The sequence below is a fragment of the Montipora foliosa genome, chromosome 2 (genome assembly GCF_036669935.1).
Source record: "Montipora foliosa isolate CH-2021 chromosome 2, ASM3666993v2, whole genome shotgun sequence".
Taxonomy (NCBI): Eukaryota; Metazoa; Cnidaria; class Anthozoa; order Scleractinia; family Acroporidae; genus Montipora; species Montipora foliosa.
The window spans coordinates 3,160,707-3,177,720 of NC_090870.1; the positions used below are offsets into that span (position 1 = coordinate 3,160,707).

The 17,014-nt window shown below is 40.0% G+C and overlaps 2 protein-coding genes across 2 annotated transcripts; one reads left to right on the forward strand and one right to left on the reverse strand.

Moving 5' to 3' along the window:
- Positions 1 to 812: 812 nt before the first annotated feature.
- LOC137992079 (synaptotagmin-7-like) lies at positions 813 to 6,497 on the reverse strand. Its single transcript, XM_068837171.1, has 5 exons — positions 5,816 to 6,497; positions 5,347 to 5,519; positions 3,447 to 3,591; positions 2,861 to 2,993; positions 813 to 1,549 (listed from the first exon to the last, which is right to left on the reverse strand). The coding sequence occupies exons 1-5, from the start codon at positions 6,365 to 6,367 to the stop codon at positions 1,245 to 1,247; spliced, it is 1,308 nt and encodes a 435-aa protein (XP_068693272.1). The 5' UTR covers positions 6,368 to 6,497; the 3' UTR covers positions 813 to 1,244.
- Positions 6,498 to 10,021: 3,524 nt separating this feature from the next.
- LOC137992078 (synaptotagmin-7-like) lies at positions 10,022 to 16,472 on the forward strand. The gene is made up of 6 exons (XM_068837169.1): positions 10,022 to 10,369; positions 11,899 to 12,200; positions 12,888 to 13,032; positions 13,324 to 14,048; positions 14,722 to 14,821; positions 15,385 to 16,472. The coding sequence occupies exons 1-6, from the start codon at positions 10,363 to 10,365 to the stop codon at positions 15,708 to 15,710; spliced, it is 1,605 nt and encodes a 534-aa protein (XP_068693270.1). The 5' UTR covers positions 10,022 to 10,362; the 3' UTR covers positions 15,711 to 16,472.
- The last annotated feature ends 542 nt before the right edge of the window (positions 16,473 to 17,014 follow it).

Sequence of the window (17,014 nt, forward strand, 5' to 3'; positions counted from 1 at the left end):
TATCCAAACGATGATTTGCCGAATCACCACATAGAAAAAGCTGCTGTCGTGCAAAAAACAAACAAATGAAATTTACTTCGATTTCTTCATAAATTACCGAGTTGAATCGGTTTCGTCATTGTCGCTATGACACAACATCACAAAGATTTTTGAAGATTGCGAGTCAGAAGTTAAGCGAATGATTACCGCATCCGACCCTACAAACACCATCCTTCGAAAAGGCTACCTTTGCATTAAGAGTTATCATCTTAGAGGATTTAAGATTGGGCACTACACTTACGTAAGTAGATTGGTCGAAAATCTTTGCACAAAGACGACGAATACAAAAGAAAGACAGATCTTCAGGACCTTCAAGATTCTGCTCACATTGTGGTGACCCACCTATAAAGGGAGAACGCGCGCCCCTCGTGTAGCCACTGGCAAGAAATGTTTTGCTAATACGGTTGAGAAAGCAACGTGTAAGATTGGTGCACACACGCGATCGCACATTCTCACTGTCTGGCTACTACCTCGCGCATACGCACATTGTTACAGGACGAACCATAGCTCAGTTGCTCTGTGCGCAATTTTCGTGACGAGAATTTCCCAGATAAATCCTTGGTGACTTAAACGACCCTTTTAGCTTTAGATAACTAGTGTAAAAAATAGCTTTATCAGTAAACTGAGCATTAACATACAGAGGCAGAGCAAGGGGGGGAGGGAGGCAGAGGGGGTGGAGGGGTTTGTAGGGGGCGTACTGTCTGGTTCCATTGATAGGGTAGAATAGCTTGAAAGCTGACTAACTTACTAGCCCAAAATTAAACAACTCGCTATGCGTCAAAGATATTTTATTGAAGCGAAATTATAAAATTAGCATTGTAATTAGAAAACTACATCTAAACTTTATTTATACTAGAATGTCATTAAGAAGATTAACCAGCGTTGTTACACTGTTTTGTTACTTTGTAGAAAAAATTAAGCTTGAAGTTTTTCGAAATTTATCGAGACATAACATCAAAACTTTTATACAATAATTTTAATTCAATAAATCAATAAAGAAGACGTTATTCCTGTCAAGAGATGAGAGGATTGTCTTACTATATTAAAGATGCAATTTCCTTGGTGGTTAATGGGCCTAAAGCTTGGGTCGTTTTCAATTCGGATTAACCATTTCTGCAATCGCGTAAATTTACCAAGCGGGGGACTCGAGTGCTCGGCTCGTTTCACTCTCCACAGAGGACCTTTGCAACCTACTAATATCTGTTCTATGCGTGAAGCAAATGAGTTTCTGTGATCCATTTCAGAGGAGACATCATCATGTCATTCCACTGTCTGACCTCAGTACCAAATGATTCCAATCCTAGACTGATATAACCAATTTTCTCCGTTTTTAACACTGTATCCCCTCCATAAACCTCACACGTTACGCTCGAATGTCGCAGTTCTTCTTCCCTTATCGTAAACACAAATGTCTCGTTGAAGATCGGTGAAGAGGACTTCTTGATCACTTTGGTCTTTTTTCGCTCGATAACTTTACCATGAACACAGCAGAGAACTTTGACAACAGTATCTGGAAAAGAGAAAGCAGTTCAACATGTTTGGAAATGTAATCTCTGATGACAGTGAGGTGAACAATTGTTTTAATATATACTGTACAAGCTGAACCACTGATGGACCATAAACGACTTAACCAAATGATTGCCTTTGTTGGACGAAGCCATTTCAGTTGTTTCGTTTCGCCGGCTCGGATGTTAACAGACTTTGCTAATTACCTCCGACAATAGACTATATGAAAGACAGATATTTAAATTGCGCAAAGATAAACCCCAGGCCCCCTCTCATAACTCCTCCCCGTGAGACGTAAAAGAACCCACACTATTCGCAAAGAGTAGGAGAGCATAAAGTTCCCGGTGAATGTCGTGCTCTGTCCTCAGTGCTGTGTCATGGTTGAGAGGATAAATGCTCGGAGATACTACAGTCCGTGACAAAATTCCTTGGAACAGTACACGACTTTACAGATCTGAAGCTTTTGCGGCTTATTCTCCCCTCACAAAGTTGTTTGAACGCGAGTTCCTGAGGCCATTTGCCAAAACAACATTGTGGGAGGGCATGGTATTGTAAAGTGTTTCAACAATTTTGTCCGAGACTGTAGCTATACCAAGCTACTCTAAAATCCGAGGATAAATAAAGATATGATATGAAGATTCTATGACAGTAACGAAAGGAAAGCCTGCAAAAAAAAACAAAAAACAGCTGAACACGAAGTCATGAAATCAGTGATGCCGGTCGAGTGCTCTACCAATTAGCCATCAAGCAATATGCAAGACGGCGAGTTTGTGACATCGAAAGAAACCTGTCGAGGATGTTGATATGAAGCCATCGTATTGAAGACATGAATTTTATCTGGGAAAAGCCGGATGCATGTTAAGAATTTTTACTTCCGAATTAACCAATAAGAACTCTCGAAAGGAACTATTTACCCGTATGGTACTGGTTATTATGGGTTGTCCCTCAAAGTAACCAAATAAGTTGATCACTTGACAAAAACTTTGGAATTGAAGGGTGGCGAGCGTAAGTAAGTGAGAAATCATTTGTTCCATGATAGAATTTACAGCCCAATTATGAGTTTGGATCAATAAATGCACAGGTTATTGTGGGATCGCCCAGCCCACCAAAACGTGGAGCGTTAAGAGTGGTTTCCTCCATTCTTCGGATTTTGTTTGATTATTGCCGATTGGCACATAGACGCTTAAGAGGCTCATAATTGTTCCCTAGACGGAATGGTTAGTTCCCAGTTTATTGATGATTAAAGCAAATACACTTTTTCTCGGATACTAGATAAAAATACCGATTGCTTGTGACAAAGGAACAAACATCTTACCTAGTCCCCCAGAAGCAGGAGTGGGGTCCGATTTTGGAGGAAGAAGTCCCATTGCCCTCAGAATAGTCACGTGTAATGAGCCAGCAGGTAGGTTTTGGCAGAGTGAGACTGTCAAAGAGCCTTTTCCCCCTGACTGAGAAAAAAAATGAAGGTGAATTAAAGAGCAGAAAGAACTGTAATTTGTCCTTCGAAGATCTGCTTGCGAAACAAAAGAACTTGGCCAATTAAAATTGGAAACATCTCTTTTTCTTTTTTTTTATGTCTTGAAGAAAGCCGAAAAGAAGACAAGTAATCGTTAACACAAGCACAAGAAAAGGAAATTTTCCTTTTTTTTTCTGCTTGTGCTTATCTCACGCATGTCCTTGTTTCACCAGTGGGCACGGACGTGAGAAAAGCACAAGGATAAGCCGTTCCTCGTCCGCCATTTTGGGATCGTTCCATATTTTCTCCGACGTTATTGCGCTTGCGTATTGCCTGATTTTCCTTGCTTTTTTCACGTGTGAGAACGTCCTGTGCTTATGCTTGTGCTTGTGCTTATCGCATGAAAGCAGGATGAAGTTACAGCAAGACAAGATTTGGTACTCACGTCGCTAATAGTCTTGGAGATTAAATGGCGTGACAAAGTTGTTCCCTCCAACAGGTTGACGTGCAAAAGCGACATCATCACCTCAGCAACAAATTCACTTCGTGAAAACTTGTCATAGTCAAGAACAACAAACTTCAAGGTGCAACTAATGGTAGAAACAAACTTAAAAGGCTGGCAAAGATATTCACTGCACAGTTGAAAAAACATGATCTTATTTTTTCCAGCAAAGCTGCTCTGTAATCACCCAGCTTGCGCTAACTTGTTGTGCAAAGTTCTCGTGGGGTGCTTTTTCATTCCGTACTGTAGCAGCTTTCTTTTGTTTTTAAGTCTAAGTCATTGTTTCAATTGTTTAGTCTCTTGTTTTCGGTTTCGGTACTAAGTTAATGACGTTATACCCCCCCCCCCCCCTCCGGGCGTTATACCTCTAGAGGGGTGTTACAAGATCCAGTACCTCGTACATGGTTTTGAAGAGATCCACCGTTTGTCTCAATGAAATGAAACAAACACTCCCTCTTTATTTACAACCCTATCCACTACTCCAATATATTTTTATCTGCTAAAAACGTTTGTCCCGGACCGAGTTGTTACGAATTCGATAACCGCCAATCGAGGTTATTTACCATGGCAACATACACGTTTTGCCATGCGTAACCCACTGAAAGAGCTAATCAGCCTTTGAACAACTCGGCTCAGAACAAATCAATGAAAAGTGGTTTAAGACCAAGAATTTCATTTCGAGAGAATCTTACGCGAGAGCAAGACGATCTTGCGATCTGCGATCTAACAAAGTTCTTCGCGCTGGCCATGCCTTCTTCCTAGTCATGTGTTATCGTTCTATCTTTCTGCCCTTTTAAACCCTTTAAAAGCTGCTGTTACAGGTCTAACCTTTTGGCTGAGACCTATTTGCAACGGCGCTGCGAAACAAGTTCCAGCAGGCGTTGCCTAGTGTAACATGGTCGGTTTCATGAAACCTTGTTGAACTTCCGTCGCGAGACAAGTTTCACGAAACGGAGAACCGCTTTCTACTCCTGCAACGACCGCAGTGGTGATCATAATAAGAGTTTCACAGGCTGGCCCAAGGTTCGTCTCTTCTCATATTATGAGGTGGCCATGTTAAGGCCCGGTTAAACGGTGTCAACACTTGCTTCAACATGCAACTCGACACTTTGTTGAACCAAATGTTCGGTGCGTTTGAACGGGTCGTCCAACATTGTTGAAAGCGTAAAAAATGTCGAAAGCTTGTTGGAAGCGTGTTGAATCAAGTTTAAATTGGTTTAAACTTTCATTCAACATCGATTCAACTTTTCCTTTGTTCTCGAAGAAGTTAAATGGTGTTTTGAAGCCGTTTGAACACTCTATTCAAACACTGTAGAACACACGCACGCTCCAATCTCGTCAAATCAATATGGCGGCATGTAGCTTATCTGGACGTAAATTTCGCGTGAGTGTTGGCTCTTTTGTTGGCGCAATGTTGGAACCGTTTGAACGGCCTCCGCACAACTTTGTTTTTGCGTCCAACATTTGCCCAACATCCGTTCAACTTTTGTTGAATGAATGTTGGTCAAATATTAAAACCGTTTAAGCGGGCCTTTACATTTTTTACTAACGCGCGCTCGCGGCCAACGCCATGGAATTAGAATAAACTTGTTTTGCAGGAGTCTGGTAGCAACATTTCGAAACCAGATGTTACACGTGGTGAGACGCCTGCTGAAACTTGTTTCAGTTTCAGCTAAAAGTTTCAACGTGTAACAACGGCTTAAGAGTTAACGTCAAGCTGTCGCAGAAAGAAAGAAACAACAATAACAACCACAAGCTTTCTCTCCCCCTTATTGACGCGTGGCAAGAATGTTTAAGTCTCAACGAGAACGCTTGCTACGTATAAAACAAAATAGCAACTTACTTTTGAGCTTCTACTAGTGTTAACTGATCGAACATACAAATGCGGTTTGTTGCAAGATTCAGGAAGAACGACCTTGTCTCTGTGTTCGAATCCTTCGGTAACATGTGAACCCGAACATATGGGGTAGAAACCCCAGATAGACGAACATGCGGCAAATCAAATGCTCCATTTACCTGAAAAAAAAAAAAAGAATATTATCTTTAGCTCTTCAATTAAATAGCACAAAAACGAATTTCAAATTTCAAGTCAGCTTTGTTCAAATAAGCCTTACAGAGCCTTACTTACTCAGTTTACCGCTTAACAGGAAAGAATGTTTTACCCGGGGGGAGGGGTAGGAGGTGGAAGAGAGCGGGGAATTAATTTTGAATCAATCAAGGAACTCTAACTCTAGTAGTAATTCACTTTTCACCTGAGGCAAGTCGGCTAAACAAGGTAAAACTCGTTCAGGAAACGGATCACAGAAACATACCTGAACAAATAATAATTTCTTGGTGGTGACATATTGTAAGGAAACTTCTAATTTTCCGTAGGGCGCTATGGAAACTTTTTTCTTTGGTTCTCGCATGGTTGGAGGTGAAAGAGGTGTGAAGTGTGACACTGTTCGGCGATACTGAGGCCTGACTTCCTTTGTTGACCAACTGGCCGCCATCTCTCCTTCATCACTTGGAGTCAAAATCATAGCCTGTCTGGCTCTTGATAGAGCTGAAGGAGCTGGCATTGAAAGAGATCTTCGAACTGCAAGCGGGGGAGTCTTCCCCAAAACAACGTCTGGTTGCATTTCTTCGTTTTCACTAACCGGAGTGGCTGTTCCATCGCTTCCATTGGAGAGCAGAGTGTATGGAGGAATTATAAATTCCGGAGGTTGTCTCGATGAAATGAAGGGTCCAAGCTTCCCGTCGTTCCTATGGCCTTTCAAAGTTTTTAAATATTTTTTGACGAGAATTACTCCAATGATGGCAAGAACCAGTAGAAAAACCAAAATTCCGAGCCCCACAGAAGCGCCGATCGATTCGCTTTTCATATCTCCCGCCTCAAATATGTTTCAAATATCTTGCTGTCCGTTGGAAAATTGATATCACAAACCGCGCAAAACTTGCCCAGCAAAAATCTTGAAAGATCTTTGAAGCATGAAATTGAGGCTAGTGACTTGAATCAGAGGTCAATGAAGGCTACCGCCAGCTGGAAGAATATTTTAGAGCACGAGAAGCGTTTTGAAAGTTAGCGAGTGAAAATTAAATTATTCCGCTGTGGTAACAATTCAAATTATAAATGGGAGTCCAATATTGGCTGGCGTCTCCTTGTTGGGTCGTTACCGTCCAAGTTTTCTTCAGTCCAGAGAAAATTCTGAAATTTGCACGTTGTAAAAATGTTTTTGTTCGTTGGGGGGAACCATTTATCTTCGTTCTTGGAATAAATTTTGCATTTGCGTCTGTCTGTATTCTTTTAGACCACGACGTTTCATGTATCGTCATTAAAGTGAGTGAAATGAACTACAATGTGCTCACATCAAGTAAGTCATTTGTACTTAAGTAGCGACAAATGTAACGCTACATCTATAGACAAATTAAATCATGAATTTTCTCACTGTCATAACTCCGGTAACGCAACAAAACAATAACAAAATGTTTTTGTTTCTGTTCAAAAAGTACATCTAGTAAAATCCACGAGGCACTAAAACGTATAATGGCAATGACAGCAAGGCATCCAATTTCAAACCTATAAGTGAATACACAAGTACTTGAAAGACGTTTCTGCGAGAGTCCGATGAATCCTGGTCTCCTTCGCAGCCGTTATTAGTGGGGAGGAGCGTTGCGTGGCGACCCTAGTAACGGCTGCGAAGGAGACTAGATGAATCCGCGATCCCAAAACACTAAAAGTACAGCCATTTCATCAAGATCTGACCCCAAATAACCAATAAAAGCCTCCCTCTATTTCTTCAACATCGACAAAACTCTACATCAGCAACTCATAAACTGTACCGATAAATTTCAAATGAATGCGGCTATCCAATAACACTAGTGACTCTGACACAAAATTGCGTAAAGTGAATCTATATCACAAACGGTGATTAAACTTTAAGTGCAATGAAGATTCAATATGATGGGTATTTCTTGCAGACTTCCAGAAGTATCTCCATAGTGCACTCAGCTTTTAAAACTGCGCATCTAGCCTATCTCCATCAGCAAAATGCAAATAATCTTTTCAAAATCTAGCTTGTCACGTATTGGAACAAGAAGGTATTTGTATCAACAAAAGACCTGAAGATGCAAAAAAGAAGACGAGTGAAAACTTTGCCTGAGCGTTGTACCCTGAAGGATGAAGCACTCGGCGTTTTCAGATATAATATTGTCAATATTTGGCCTCTGGAAAACGGAAAGAGGGTTAAATTTTAGTCATCTTATTGACCATTATCATCATTGCAACACAGTATATCTATTGCCGGAAAAATACTTTAAAATCATCCCTAACTGTTCTTTTATCATACTGAAAGTAGGATTGCTAATTTGAATACTGTAACAGGTTAAGTATACATCCCCTTAAATGAGACAAGTATATAAAAGGATTCGGTATGTGCTAGAAAATTTTTGTCATTTATTTCTTAGTTGGTTAACTTTTTATTTATTCTGTTAGTCATCAATGTAAAACTGTTATTATTACTTTTATTATTTATTTATCTATGTGTGTGTGTTTTTGTGATGCTTGTAATGGATGCTCGAAAATCTGGAAAAAAATTTTACAATACAAAAAAATTAAGGATGAACTGATGGAGTGCTAATGAAGATTAATTTTAAATTTATTTTTCCTTTTGAATCGTCACATCTTCTAAGCCTGATATACGAAAAATAACGCGATTTGAACGCAACGCTAGTTTTTGATAACAGTTGCTGCTGACAACTACTTGTCCTGCATGCTTACTCGATCCGCTTTTTAAAAAACTGCGTTTCAATCTCAAATTTATTTCGCAGATGGAGTTCGCGTCGTGTGGATTTAGTTGAGAGAATAAAAACTCAAAAATGAAATGTTATATGAAATGAATCATATTGAACTGCGGATATGAAATCAAGTGAGGCTATGACCCTCGCAGTTATGAACGCGAAGCCTCAAAAATTCAGGACTTCAACAAGGTTTGAACCCTGGACCTCGCGGTAACGATGCGACGCTCTAACCTGAACTATGAAGCCACTGACGTTGGGAGCTGGTCACTTGCGGACCTCAATGTTCCCATATCATTCCATCGTTGATCCATTGATCAAGGAAACATTGGGGCCCGCAAATGACCAGCTCCCAACGTCAATGGCTTCATAGCTCAGTTGGTTAAAGCGTCGCACCGGTATCACCAGATCACGGGTTAAAACCCCGTTGAGAACCTGAATCTTTCGGGCTCTTCTCTACCCAATTGCCAAAATTGCGTTCATAACTGCGAGGATCATCGCTTCACTTAAAATAAAAAATGCCACTTTAATTAATATGCTCAATTAATTTTTTGAATAACGAATCCTTTGATCTCTCATGTACAAGTACAAGGAAAGGTTATGTTTATACCCTGGTCAGAGTTTTTCTCTGTCCTTGTGTGGGCCCAGTTCCATCAGTAGGGCTAACGCTCACATAGAAATCTAGCACTTCACGTTACACTACACTCTCTTCAGTTAATTCTGTTTGATTTCTCATGTCCAGGGATTCAATGAAAGTTTGCCGACATTTTGAAAACACAGACGGTAATTTCCATGGTAACTACCTTCGTAAAATAACCAAGATTTTCCGCTTATCAACTTTTAATTCGACATTTCTTCACACCTACGACACACGGTAATACAGATTTTATTAGTTTACAGCAGCCCCATACAGTCACATTTTGACCCGGAAAGAGGTTGGCTATACATAACTTTCTTTCCTTTCTACACAGATGCAAAGGGCTCGTCAAGGAAATCATGCAAGGAACGCAATTATCTAAAATTCCCCGGGATTCTTCATAATAAATTAATTCAACGCGTGCCCCAGTCTGTCTTTGAATGACCTTATTAGTTGTGAATATAAATACTCTTCAGCTGTTCTGAGCGATGATTAGGGAGGTAGTTAAGTGACACCAGATGTAAGCTGGTCAGGCTTATAAGCAATCAAGAGATGTACACCTTGGACAGACAGAAATACTTGGAATGGACAGAATATTTAAAATTTATTTTACATAATTACCTTCATGAGGTACAAATAGCGTTCGCCCTGATGTCAAGTACTCTATCAGCAAACAAATTTGACGGGTCAAATGCAAGACCTGAAGCTAGTCAACTCTTAGTGATAAAACAGGGTACAGGAAATGAAGTGTGAAGATACGTTTACAAGCACCAAAGTGTCATGTACATAAATGTATCCATATGAAAAAATAAGGCAAAGAGATTAGATCTGCTTAAGACAGCGTTCAGTTTTATCCGCTTTCATTCAATCACAGTATTCTGGGTGATTATACCTTGATTTCCAGCATTTACACAACTGGATATGATCGAAATGGTATTGTGAAGAGGATATCATTCTACTCCAAAGGTGTTAATAAATTGTGTATGTTTGAAATTCCAGCGCGATTGGAGTTTATTTTAATCTCAAAACGGAAATAGCAGATAAACACGAAATGTAACGTCATCCAATTAAACTAATGACGCCTAATAAGGGAGGAGGAATGTCCACAGCGCATTAAGTTTCCACTCTCTTCAGATCAGTGAAATTTCGATGGGTAATTGTGGAGAACGGGTTGCTGTAATGACGCAGAATTCAAAATTTACGAGGAGCAAAATACACTTTACGTAAACCGGACACCGTTAAAAAACTGGGAGGGTATATCGTGTGTCAATACTGAAGGCAAGGTCGCGCCGCGAATTGAGGCAATTGGTGTGTTGATCCGTTTAATCTGAAACTGGCACGACATGAAAATTTGCAGAACGACTCTGCAATTTAATGGTTACCGCCAGTAACGTTTCTTAAATCACTGGCTAGAGTTTCCTAGTTGAAGCGTTAAATCACTTGAATATGGCAGGTGAGTTCAGAGATTTTTGAAGGGGGAATTCGTCGGTGTAGTGTGCACTCTGCATGAACACGAGTGTTCTCATTACGTAGTCGGCAACCTTGAAAACTTTTCTACCAGCCTGTTTAACCTTACTTTCTTCAGTAGAAAAAAAAAACAGAATGCGGTGATGTGGTCTCCTACTTTTTGCATCCTTTTTAATTGAAGAGAATACTAAATTTAATTGAGAAATTTCAAACGCCGTCTACTAAGAAAATACAAAATTTTTGAGTTATTTAACTTTATCTTCTAGAAAAGTCACAATTAGAGTTAGTTACTGCTGACTCTCAACAATATAACATGTTTTTTTGTTGTGCAAAATATACCAAAAGATATAATTATATGGAAGTTGTTTGTCCTTTGTTGAGAAATGTTCTCAAATCCAAAATGATCAAGAGGAAAGCACTGATTGGCATATTTTAGACCGAGATTTTAGATTCTTCATTGAAGACTTGTCGCCAGTGTATTGCGCAACAATTATCTCATAAGTGAAGAGAAGTCAGTTCAAGCGATGGATTTCGCTATCCGCCGGATAAATCACTATCCGCTGAATAACTCTATTGGTTTTGACACTGATTTATCCGGTGGATAGCGCTATCCATCCAACGGGCCCGAATTTCCCCTAAAACACCCGGACAGATGTAAACATTTTGAAGGGCAGCTACAAACTCACTAAAGGAGCTTTTAAAGCATCGTCGAAACCATTTTCGGTAATTCCAACAAATTTTAAGAAAACCGATCGTTGGTTGCCCCTTTATTACCGTAACAAGTCGACGACTCTTGATTTTTTTAACGGGCATAAAATTCCTGTGCAGTTTGGGGTATGCAAAAACAAGCAACGCCACTTAATTTAGTGCAATTGTTATCGGTATATCCGGGCAAATGATATTATTTGAAGGAATCTAAACACATGTATGTCAATTATTTCATTTTTGTGTTCAGAGCCAACAAAAACAGCGATAAGAATAGGGGAATAAGCACGGTAGACAAATTGGGACCAGCCTAGATTGGGATTATATACATTGAAACGACCGGCTGGACGGTTTTTATCAGCCGAGGGGGGATTTTATTTCCTTTGATAACTATTTCCTTCAATCGTTTCCTTCTGCCAGGGGATTTCCTCGTCACCGATAGCGACGGCCTCCGTTTCAGCGTAAACGACATGTTTCTCATGACCTGTGCTCTGGTTTAAGTTGCAACGTAAACAATCTAAACAGTCTCTTGTCACAGCTGATCCCAAAATAGACCCTACCTATCCGACCAGGGACATTCCACTATAAGGGAGTAAGGAGTGGACGCATGGGGTGGTACAGTGTATTGTTATTGACCAAACTCTTGATGCCCTGCGTTCCTACGCATGAAAGCAATTCGGGCGACGCAAGAAATTAGCGACGAAAGTTGCGTGGTGTTTCGCGCGTGTTTAAAAGCCGTCCGCTATCAAAACTGTAGAGAAGATTATTCTTTTTTAATTGCTCTCTTATCGAAATTTATCTCATCGCCAGTGTCTTTGGGCATCGTGATATCGATCGGTGTGGGAACGACAGTCGTGTGCGCCGTTATTGGATTCTTGGTGGCAAAATGTTATCTGAACTGGAGAAGGCAGTACAGGAAACAAAAAAAGATATCAGCTTCTCTTAATGGTACAGTGCAGAAGCTAGTCATATCATCACAACCAGTTGACTTTGTACCGCTGTTGATTCAAGATCAACTAGAAGCGGAAGATGGCGAAATTGACAACACGCAGTATGTATCTTTAAGAGGGAGGTCCACCGAGAGTCTTCTTGAGTCAAGAAAAGATTCCAAGGTGAGGTTTCGAGTTGCTTTATTGTGTCAACTGCGCAAACGCTGTAGACACTAAGATACATCCATTCTCGTCCCCAGAGGCCGCGATTCTTTCGGTCAGCACCAAGAACATCGACCTCTGGCAACCTCTGGCTGGTTCCGAACCAGGAAGTCCGCGAATCACGGACTTCCGGCTCGTCTGCGCAATCTCAGAAACTTGAAACAATTAGTAGCTGTCAACTGTTACCAAAATAGACCCCCCAGAGACTGCGCGTACTTCGGAACCAGCCAGAGGTCGTTATTCTTGGTCCTGACCGAAAGAATCGCGGCCTCTGAGGACGAGAATGCGCTACAGCGTAAAAAAAAGTTTGTAAATCAATCCGGGCGGAAAATGGGATTAAGACATTGGTTTGTTCCAGAAAGTTGTTTATTGTTTTCTGTATCTATTGCAATGTACCTAGGCCTTCAATCTGTTGAATTTTGGGCGGAGTAGGCCCTGGCAACAAGGTAGGCTTGCTTAAAGTTTCAGTTTATTCGAAACTGAGATCTGGAAACGTTCTACGTTGCATGTCAACTTTTGCTCATTTACAACTGCAACGGAAAAAAAAACAGAATTGCAAATTCTCTTCAGATAAAGGGAGGCGTTTTTTTTCTTATCCCACGTTTCTAGCTATAATGTTACTTCAGCCATATTTCTTTACGTCAACAGGAGGAAAACTTTCCCCCTCCCTTCAAAAGATTGGACACAGCATCAAGTATCCTCGACAAGTCTGATCGCAAGTTGAAAAAGCCCATGGAGACTGGCACTAGAGGCGAATCGTTGTATTTCGATGGTAGTGGTAATTCAGAGGATGGTAAGGTGGTATTGAAACTAGTTGAGCGAATTTGGTTAACGAAATCAGTTGCTTCATTTTTTTAACAACAAGTGAAATCATAGTGCAGAGAAATGTGATACTACAATCTATTTAAGACTGAAGAGTCCACAAGACGCTTGAAAGAATGATTGCTGTGCGTTTCCCATCTAGTGGCAAACCAAAATCCCTGCTGGGAAAGCAGAAAGCTTCGATGACCAAAATATTACTCCACAAGACTTAAAGTCATTCTTTCAAACGAAATGAAATCACGGTTACCGTTTCTTGTTTCAGAAACAGAAAAATCAACACCAAAGAAAAAGTTTAGCTCTTCAGTGGTCCCTCCATTTTCACAACGAAGTTTATCAATGCATTGTCGGCCCGGAAACCAAAGGACGGCAGAAACACTCCGCTTTGCCAGATCGGATAGCAGCAGGAGCCTGTCACGTGATTCTCTCACAGACGAAGGACCCGATCATACTGCGCACATGCGCAACTCAGTTGTGTCGACGGTAGACAAAAATGCACCGCATTCAAAAATGAATGTGCCGAGAAAGACTTCTGCGAGTGAAAAAACTTCCAAACACAAGACAACAAGGAAGACGTCTCGGACAGCTGAGAGATGTGGAAATGTTTGTTTTAAAGTGACTTATCTCAGAGAAAAACACGAGCTCGAAGTGCATTTAGTCAATGCTACGGGTCTCCCACTCAAACACAGCAAATTTTTAAACTCATTTGTAAAGTTGTCGCTCAAAACTCCGTCGAAGCATCTCCGTCGTGATAGTAAGGTGATCAAGAACACGTGCAACCCGATTTTCGACCAGACATTTGTTTTCGAAAGTGTTTATTTGTCAGAGTTAAGAAAGTCGCAGTTGAAGCTCAAATTAATGCATTTGAATCGAATGGGCGTCATGAGATACGAACTGATCGGAGAATTGGTGGTTGACCTGGGCGATGAAGAAGTCCTACGCGGGGAGTGTGTCCAAAAGGATTTGTTCCCGAAAGGCAACAGAGGTCAGGTAAGGTAGGCACGCAATGTGTGCAAAGAATTCACGGCCACTGCTAGGTTGGTCTGGAGTGACGTCTGCAAATGGTTAAACTTTTCAGTCGCCTTGGCAAAGGACTTTATTTTATTATTTTTTTATACGACAATAGTCAAGTTTATTATTATTTTTAATATAAGACACAAATGATACAGGAGTGGAGGGTGGATTATTTAACTGAAAAGGAACTATAATTTGCAAAGAAACTCGATAGAGTGGTAACAGGATTACCGGGACAAGCACTGCATTTAGCGGAGAAAAGGTTTCTCTTTATTCGAGAAAGCTGTCGGACAATTACTATTGTTCTTAAAGGACTTAATTACAAAACCTTGTTCTCACCAATTGTATTCAGGAGATGCGCGCTCTGTTTTGATATTTGTCACGCATTCACAGCAAACGAGTTGATGCTAGCGTTTCCGGAATTTCAAGTAAGGGTTTTTGCAACCTTATATTTTTACTTAGAGTGAGGAGTAGAAACATTGGGTAACCCTGCAAGGTTTTAATATCGCTTTTTATAGACACGAGTGATTTTAAAGTTCAGGAGAAGAGTAAAGGCTTACGTATGGAGATAACACGCAGCTCTTCACGAACTCTAACATTCATTACAAATTTTTGAATTAAAAAACTGACAATGCTTCGTTTCTTTCAGTGTACTGGCGAACTACTTGTGTCTATTTGTCACCTAGCCACGTCTTCCCGACTCCAAGTCGTGATAATGAAACTGAAAGATCTCCCCATGTCAATTAAAAGTAAATCCTACATTTGTTCTTATTTTAACTTTTTTTAAAATTTAAAAGCCTCAGGGCTTTGCCCAAGAGAGAGGATGGGGTAATCGATTTCAGTAATTGGCATAAGATAGAGTGCCTTCCTACCGAAAAATAGAAAAGATCAATAGACCTTGCAACATTTGTCGATGTTTACCCCCTTTCTTCAAATATTTTTTCAAACACCTACGAAGATGAGGTTATATGACGGGTTGTCTGAAGATTATTTCCCGAGGATGTCTTTCTACTCTGCCAGCCACGGGACTGCGATTGTTAACGCCTCGGGAACCAATAAGATCGAAGCACCAGAACAGCAACTGCGGACGTCCGAGTCCCCACTGGGGAAACTGTCACAGCTCAGTATCTTTTATAAATATCATCCTGATGTTAATAAAAATTATTAAATTAAGAAAGCTCAGGTTTGAGCAGCTCTTTTCAGGAGGACTCTTTTGAGTCTATTTTCCCTATTTATTGGAACTTGTTTGTTCACGGAACCTAGAAAAATCATATTTATCTCTACACTCACAGATTTTTTTCATTTTTTCTAGATTCCTCTGTAACGGTGGAGCTAACGCACAAAAATGAAATAATCCAACAAATTCCAGTCAAACCCAAACGGAAAAGTTTTAATCTTGAAGCGGAATTCAGCTTTGAAGTGGCTACAAACACATCCTGTACCCTCGAGAATTATGGTGTGCAGTTCAACGTTCTTTACCACGATTTTATTCGTGGAAATGAGTTAGTTGGTCAAGTGAGGCTTGCAATGGACGCACCATTGCCTAACGAAGTAAAACACTGGACAGCAGTCGTTCTGTCCCCGCATAAGCCAATTGAAGAGTGGCATAAGTTACACCCACCTTTGCCACCAGAGTAATAAATTGGACGCATTTACAGACCACCCGGATGTACATACTCGTTTTGATAATGAGGCTGAGGCGCATGTTCTCCACGATGTCACGTGATCACCTCTGTCATGCCCTTTTTTCATTTTTGACCTTTTCACAACAAATTCTACTACTTGCTCTGAGTTTTTCGATTAAACCAGTTTTGGGGGCAAACAAGCACGAAGGTGCAAAGACATTAATGTTGATCGAGTTTTCTAGTTTTGACCGGCCTTTGACAAACATGCTAAACAAGGATAATTTCTGTAAATATACAAGAATGTAAATTTTAGAAGTTCACGTTGAAATAATGTCAACTGTTTAGATACTTTTGTTCGATAGATAGGATTCAAACATTGCCCTATGAAGATTCATCGTATTGTAACGTCTTAGGAAAAGAGTCTTTGTATTTTGCTTCTTCAAAGGTCTTCGCAAACGATTCATGAGTTTCCCAACGAGGATTGCATTCTTCTTTGTTATCATAATTAAAATCTCGTGATTTTTATCATATGGGACACGATCTTTGTTTATCATTTTAAGGGGCTTATCTCCTAATCTTTAGATTTTGTATCAGCTTATTGTTGATATTGGGGACACATGATCGAGCTCGATTGCTCACGCACTCATATGCATTATGGTGGAAGCTGAGGTTCCTAACATAATTATATATATCCACGAGTATAATAAATCTGTTTTAGCCAAGACCGACAAAAATTTCCCAATTAAAATCAGTCGTGCATATGTAACGCAAGTATAATTATGGTTTCTCTTGACGCGAAATAACTTATAATTTGTTTAATTGTCTCACTAAGCTTTAAGATAAAAACAATCAAAATCAAAATCGAAGTAGATCAAAAGAAAACAGTTTTTCCCTCTAGGAACTACAGTGCTGAACTGTTTATGTTCAAAAAGAGCGATTAATAAGATTGCAACAGAGTGATATTCGTTGAATTTTAAAACATGGTGCCTTATGATCGTCGGTTGCCTCAGAGAAAAGGATTGAAATTCAAAAAAGTTTCGCACGCTTAAAATTTAATTTGAATCACCACATTTACGAAGAGTCTAACACAAAGGAAAAAAAAGAATATATTTTCGTTTTGGACTCAATAGAATCTTAGAATGAAACAGAGCAATTTAATTTCTCAATGATGGCGGCAAGGAAAAGCTACCTTCATTTCACGTAACAGCATGGAAACTTTTAAGTGTCTTAAATACTTTCATACCGCAAATCTCTAGACCATATTTTCCAGTTGTCTATGAAAAATTCATTTTAAAACTCCCTCTTTTATTATCAGTC

Bases quoted from the DNA above. Each gene is read 5' to 3' on its own strand.
- LOC137992078 (XM_068837169.1), top strand. The intron at 13,033-13,323 runs GTAAGGTGGTAT...TTCTTGTTTCAG, and splicing joins TAGTGGTAATTCAGAGGATG to AAACAGAAAAATCAACACCA. The intron at 14,049-14,721 runs GTAAGGTAGGCA...CGTTTCTTTCAG, and splicing joins CGAAAGGCAACAGAGGTCAG to TGTACTGGCGAACTACTTGT.
- LOC137992079 (XM_068837171.1), bottom strand. From the start codon at position 6,367: ATGAAAAGCGAATCGATCGGCGCTTCTGTGGGGCTCGGAATTTTGGTT. The intron at 5,520-5,815 runs GTATGTTTCTGT...TTTTTTTTTCAG, and splicing joins AGAAATTATTATTTGTTCAG to GTAAATGGAGCATTTGATTT. The intron at 3,592-5,346 runs GTAAGTTGCTAT...TTCTACCATTAG, and splicing joins ACACTAGTAGAAGCTCAAAA to TTGCACCTTGAAGTTTGTTG.